This window comes from Natrix helvetica, assembly GCF_964273705.1.
Source record: "Natrix helvetica genome assembly, chromosome: 7".
Taxonomy (NCBI): Eukaryota; Metazoa; Chordata; class Lepidosauria; order Squamata; family Natricidae; genus Natrix; species Natrix helvetica.
Window position 1 is genome coordinate 75,728,522 of NC_138558.1, and position 6,939 is coordinate 75,735,460.

Here is a 6,939-nt window from a genome sequence, read left to right on the forward strand (position 1 = left end):
CTCTCAGTCAAATAGATCAGAAAGAGGGACCCTGGAAGAGGATGGCAGCTCCTCTTCTGGTGTGGGGCCTGTGTCTCATTTCCTCTGGAGCTTGCAGAGTGAGCAGCTTCAACTTCGGTAGAAAGAAGCATATTTTGCCGTGACGAGTTTACGGTTTTTTTCTCTCTCTCTTCCTCCGTTGTGTCTCAGGCCTTGGTTGAAGCGATCAGACTTCAGGATGAAGAGTTACTAAAAGCCTTGACCAAAGAAAATGGGGATATTTTCCTGTGGTTGAAACATGAAGCAGTCAGAGGAGATTCCACTGCGCAGGTAAAACCAAGCCTGTTCCTTTAAAAAGAAGGACATATGCATTTTTTCTACATGGAGGGACGCTGAGCTTGTCAATCAGAAAGGTTGGTGGTTTGGCAGGTCGAATCCCTAGCGCCGCATAATGGAGTGAGCTCCCATGACTTGTCCCAGCTTCTGCCAACCTAGCAGTTCGAAAGCATGTAAAATGCAAGTAGAAAAATAGGAGCCACCTTTGGTGGGAAGGGAACAGCGCTCCGTGCGCCTTTGGCGTTGAGTCATGCCGGCCACATGACCACGGAGAGGTCTTCGGACAGCGCTGGCTCTTGCGTTTTGAAATGGAGATGAGCAGCGCCCCCTAGAGTCGGGAACAACTAGCACATATGTGCGAGATTAAAAGGAAAAGGAGAGGGGAAATATTTTGACTTTTGCACTTCTGTGAATCTAATAATAAAGATAGAGCTAAGCTGCTCCTGGTGGTGATTTTTCTCTGAACTACCTTTGCAGGGCTAACAATTTCCTATTGGAACGTTTTGTCTTCCTTTAGCAACGTCTGGGACAGATGCTTTTCTGGGGCCAACAAGGAGTAGGAAAAAATCTAAGGAAAGCTGTGGAATGGTATGCAAAGGGAGCTTTAGAAAATGAAGACCCAGTCTCTTTATTTGACTATTCCATTGTGCTGTTCAAGGTAAACGTTATTTTTTAATGAATACCTTGGAGGATGTTTTCCTATTCTTTTTAAACTGTGTTATGTTATTATAGGGAAGGTGGAAATGAGGGAAAGGAAGGAAGGAAGGGTAAACAAGAGGAAGGAAGGAAGGAAAAACAAGAGGAAGGAAGGAAATAAGGAAGAAAGGAAAAAAGGAGAAAGGAAAGATTGAAGGAAGTAAGGAAAGAATGAAGGAAATTAGGGAGGAAGAAAGGAAGGAGGGAAAAGGAGGAAGGGAGGAAGGAAAAGAGGGAAGGAGGGAGAGGAAGGATAGAAGGAAAGAAGAAAAAGCGGGATGTAGGGTGGGAGGAATGAAGGAAGGAAGGGAGGAAAAAAGGGAGGGAGGAAGGAAGGAAGGAAAAGTAAGAGGAAGGAAGGAAAGAAAATAAGAAAGGAAAGATTTATTGAAGGAAGTAAGGAAAGAAGGAAGGAAAATAGGGAGGAAGGAGGGAGGCCAGGAGGAAGGAAAAGAGGGAAGAAGGGGGATGGAGGGAGGATAGAAGGAAAGAAAAAGAGGAAGGGAGAGAGGGAGGAAGGAAAAGAGGAGGAGGGAAGAGGGAGAGAGGGAGGGAGGAAAAAGGGGAGGGAGGGAGGGAGGAAGGAAGACTTTTATTTAAACCACAGCTTTTGATGCCCATTGTTATATCTATTTATATCACTTCCTGCATTCTTTTCCACTATTAATTTCTGGAATTATCCACCTTTATTCCTTTAGCAACTGTATACATGTTCTCCAATAATTCTGAGACAGGAATATATTATAAAATTGTAAAATTGTTCTGCAAGGGTCATAAGTCGCTTTTTTTTTAGTGCCCCTTCCTTTGTAAACAGAAGATGTCAATTTTGGATAAAGTGCTTCCATCACTTTCCTATATGAAAAAAACCCCCCGAAGCTTAAGCTATTTAGAAATTAGCATTATTTTCTCGATGTTCAGGGCCAAGGGGTGAAGAGGAACAGAGGTCTTGCTTTCCAGCTGATGAAAAAAGCCTCGTCAAAGGTAGAATCTATTCACAAGATCAGTTTTTCTTTCTTTCTTTTTTAAACAAAGTTTTTTTTTATTTTCTTATTATTATATAATTTCACATATTTTATGGACAAAGCGTTGCCTGGTTTTTTTTCCCCTCCTTACATCTTCTATTACGTATAATTCATTTTGCATCATATTTTCATTTCACATTTCAGTCATCTTATTTTCGTTTCATATTTTCCAGCTTAATTTATTTTTAAAATTTAAACAATACCATTAGTTGCCTCTGCAAATTATTCATACTTCAGATATCATTTCCATCTATTATTCTGTTTTTCTATCAATAACATATATCCTCTAATTTAATTTTATATGGCAAACATTTCACTCAGTTGATGATCCACAATTAATAATATTAACCTATTTCCCTCACATTTCTCAAGATCAGTTTTTTCCTGCCTGAGTGTAACACCTTGCTTTTCCAATTTCTTTTTGTTGCAATTACTAACCTGAGTGGCAGGTTGTCCATTACATCTTTCCTTGATTCCCCCCTTCCCCAACAGGGATTCCCCCAGGCAGTCAACGGCCTCGGCTGGTATTATCACAACTTTAAAAGAGATTATGGCAAAGCAGCCAAATATTGGCTAAAAGCTGAAGCCATGGGTAGCCCAGATGCCTCCTTCAATCTTGGGGTTTTGCATTTAGATGGACTCTATCCAGGAGCGACGGGTAGAAATCGGGTAAGTGGTGAACTTTGCATTGTCCCATAAACCGGCGGTCACCCAACCTTTTGGGCACCAAGGACAGGTTCCTTGGAGACAGAGATTTTGTTGTGGCCCGCCAGTGGAGCTGGTGGCAGTCTCAGACAGTGAGGAGGTTGGGGAGGAACATGGGTCAGTCCTGGAGTCTGGGGAAGGCTCTGAGGAGGGCTCTGCATCAGAGGCAGAGAGGGGGCCAAGTCCATCTGACAGTTATCAGAGTTGGAGATCAGTGAGGCAGAAGAACAGCTGGAGCCTGTTCCCGACATGTGCACGCGCAGAGCTGCCAGGAGAAGGGAACAGCTAAAGAACAAGGGCCAACTTGGGAGTAAAGGACATAGGGAATAAAGAGGAGCAAAAGAGGAGTGGTTTTTCCTTACTGGTTCTGTGGGTGTGGCTTGGTGGACGTGGCTTGGTGGGCGTGGCAGGGGAAGGATACTGTAAAATCTCCATTCCCTCCCCACTCCAGGGGAAGGATACTGCAAAATCTTCATTTCCTCCGGATCAGCTGGGACTCGGGAGGCAGAGAATAGATGGGGGCGTGGCCAGCCAGAAGTGGTATTTACCGGTTCTCTGAACTACTCAAAATTTCTGCTATAGAACTGGTCAGAAGCTGCTGAATACCACCTCTGGAGTGGAGTTTGCAGGAGACAATTAGTTCGTTTCGTTAGTGTGAAGATTTGTTGGGGACTCTCGGAGACTCCTTGCCAAGTATTTTCTGGTACAGCGTTGCGATTGGAAGATATCGGCCTGGCAGCTCTCCAAGCCTGATGAGGTCTGTGGTTGTCAATTCACTCTTGAAAGACTGTTTACCGGGACTTTCCTGGATGTGAATGAAAGGAATTCATATTAGCTTCATAAAAAGGGCTTTTGTCGGGATTCTGGGAAGCCTAGGACAGATTTGGTCCCCTTCTGAGAAGCAAAGTCAACCAGGAAGCCAGATTCACTTAACAACCGTGTGACTAACTACGGCAGTCATAAAATGGGACAAAATTCACTTAACAAATGTCCCACTTAGCAACAGACTTGTTGGGCTCAATTATGGTGGCGATTTGAGGACCTACCTGCACTTAAATTATAAATGTGCTTCATGAGAACTACTAACCTGTGTTAAACTATTTTGATTTTTTAAGCAATGTAGAATGGAAGTTACCTCTGCAACATCTTTTATTTTTTCCCCTTTGGCAGACTAGGGCTGCTGGCTATTTCTACAAAGCCGCGGAAAAAGGTCATATGGAAGGGATTTTTCACTGCTCCCAGTTCTACATTACAGGAAATCTACCAAGCTTTCCCCGGGATCCGGAAAAGGCCGTGCTGTGAGTAAGGAGAAAGGAGAAACAATTGCACAAAAATATTACTTGGTTGACCCTAATCTGTATTAGGTGGTTAGTATGCTATATTTAAGGGGATGCATTTGCTCAGTGGCTAAGATGCTGAGCTTGTCGATCAGAAAGGTCGGTAGTTCGGCGGTTCGAATCCCTACCGCCGCATAATGGACTGAGCTCCCATGACTTCTCCCAGCTTCTGCCAACCTAGAAGTTCAAAAACACGTAAAAAATGCAAGTAGAAAAATAGGGACCACCTTTGGTGGGAAGGGAACAGAGCTCCGTGCGCCTTCGACGTTGAGTCATGCCGGCCACATGACCACGGAGACGTCTTTGGACAGCGCTGGCTGTTTGGCTTTGAAACGGAGATGAGCACCGCCCCCTAGAGTCAGGAACGACTGGAACATATGTGTGAGGGGGACCTTTACCTTTACCGTATGCTATATTTGTACGCAGCCTTCCTGTTTGGGATTCTATGGAAGCTAAGGATTGTCAGAAATCCTGCAGGAGCTCTTGGTGATAAATAAGCCAACAAATAAGCATTCCGCTTTTGAACTTCACACTCCATACAGCATTAGCAGTAGTAGGAATTCTCACATCCCATGACTTCTCCTCTTCTTCCTCCTGCTCCTCCTCCTCTTCTTTCTGGCACTGATGATATTACCTCCTCCTCTTTCCAAAGGTATGTTGGAATGATGTATGTTAGTCATTCATCATCCTGACACAACCACATGTGTCCTCAATTTCACTCCTCCTCTTCCTCTTCCTCCTTCTCTTATGAAAAATCAATAAGTTGATGTTAGTTGAACTTCATTTGATTAGATAGATACACACACACACACACACACACACACACAGAGACAGACAGAGACAGAGACAGAGAGAAGGGAGGGAGAGAGAGAGAGAGAGAAAGAAGGAGGGAGGGAGGGAGAGATCAGTAGATACTGTAGATGTTATATAGATGGTAGATAGATAGATAGATGATGATAGATCTGCTGGCACACTTTATTGAGCTTTTCAACCCCCGGAAGGCCAACCATGGATAAATCCAAGAAAAGAAAAGTTTCAGAAGAAAAGAGAACATTTAATTCAACTACATATACCAGTTCTGTGGCCGCTCAGGAAATAGTCAGACACGGGAAGCATTTTGTAGCTCCCGGTGTTTTCTTTTCTGTGGGAAACGGGGTCCAAATGGCTCTTTGAGTATTTAAGATTGCCGATCCTTGATGATAGATAGATAGATAGATAGATAGATAGATAGATAGATAGATAGATAGATAGATAGATAGATAGATAGATGATAGATAGATAGATAGATAGATAGATAGATAGATAGATAGATAGATAGATAGAAAGAAAGGAAGAAATAGGTAGGTAGGTAGGTAGGTAGGTAGGTAGGTAGGTAGGTAGGTAGATGATAGATAGATAGATAGATAGATAGATAGATAGATAGATAGATAGATAGATAGATAGATAGATAGATAGATAGATATATTAATTGATGATAGATAGATTGATGATAGAAAAAGATAGATAGATAGATAGATAGATAGATAGATAGATAGATAGATAGATGATAGATAGATAGATAGATAGATAGATAGATAGATAGATAGATAGAAAGAAAGGAAGAAATAGGTAGGTAGGTAGGTAGGTAGGTAGGTAGGTAGGTAGGTAGATGATAGATAGATAGATAGATAGATAGATAGATAGATAGATAGATAGATAGATAGATAGATAGATATATTAATTGATGATAGATAGATTGATGATAGAAAAAGATAGATAGATAGATAGATAGATAGATAGATAGATAGATAGATAGATAGATAGATATAGATAGATGATAGATAGATGATAGATAGATGATAGATAGATATAGATAGATAGAAATAGATTGATAGAAAAAGATAGACAGATAGATGATAGAAATAGATAGATGGATGGATGATAGATACAGATAGATATACAGACAGATAGGTGATAGGTAGGTAGGTAGGTAGATAGGTAGGTAGGTAGATGATTGATAGATGGATACAGAATAGATAGATAGATAGATAGATAGATAGATAGATAGATAGATAGATAGATAGATAGATAGATAGATATATTAATTGATGATAGATAGATTGATGAAAGAAAAAGATAGATAGATAGATAGATAGATAGATAGATAGATATAGATATAGATATAGATAGATAGATTGATAGATAGATATAGATAGATAGAAATAGATTGATAGAAAAAGATAGACAGAGAGATGATAGAAATAGATAGATGGATGGATGATAGATACAGATAGATATACAGACAGATAGGTGATAGGTAGGTAGGTAGGTAGATAGGTAGGTAGGTAGATGATTGATAGATGGATACAGAATAGATAGATAGATAGATAGATAGATAGATAGATAGATAGATAGATAGATAGATAGATAGATGATATAGTTGATAGAAGTTAGTGTATAGCAGAAGATAGAGAGCACTCCATCCATCCGTCCATCTGTTTGTCTGTCCGTCCATCATCTCACCAGCTAGAGGCCCTGCTTGCCCCTAAGAGGTGCTTTTCCCACATCCTCCTCCCCATTGGGGCGTCCAAGGCTAAAGGAGGATGGACACCATTCAGCCACATCGGTGCTTCTCTTTCTCTCCTTTCATGTTCCTCCTTTCCTTGGCAGCTGGGCAAAATACGTGGCAGAAAAGAATGTCTACTTAGGGCACGTCATCCAAAAAGGACTCAAAGCCTACCTGGAACTCTCTTGGTAAGTTTGTGGTGGATTTTTGCCACCTGGAAAATGTGTTTATTTTATTATTTTTTGAAGCTTCTTTATTTTAGTTTAATTGGGAGTTGTTGTTTTGCTCTTCTCTTTGATTTTAGGAATGAGGCTCTACT

At 41.1% G+C, this 6,939-nt stretch overlaps 1 protein-coding gene across 1 annotated transcript in view; it reads left to right on the forward strand.

Moving 5' to 3' along the window:
- SEL1L3 (SEL1L family member 3) overlaps positions 1-6,939 on the forward strand; it is a 48,481-nt gene that overhangs the window by 29,435 nt on the left and 12,107 nt on the right. The window contains exons 12-18 of the mRNA XM_081959724.1: positions 190-309; positions 833-973; positions 1,930-1,992; positions 2,526-2,702; positions 3,909-4,036; positions 6,725-6,808; positions 6,883-6,931. Of these exons, the coding sequence (XP_081815850.1) occupies positions 190-309; positions 833-973; positions 1,930-1,992; positions 2,526-2,702; positions 3,909-4,036; positions 6,725-6,808; positions 6,883-6,931 (762 nt within the window). The remainder of the gene's footprint in view (positions 1-189; positions 310-832; positions 974-1,929; positions 1,993-2,525; positions 2,703-3,908; positions 4,037-6,724; positions 6,809-6,882; positions 6,932-6,939) is intronic.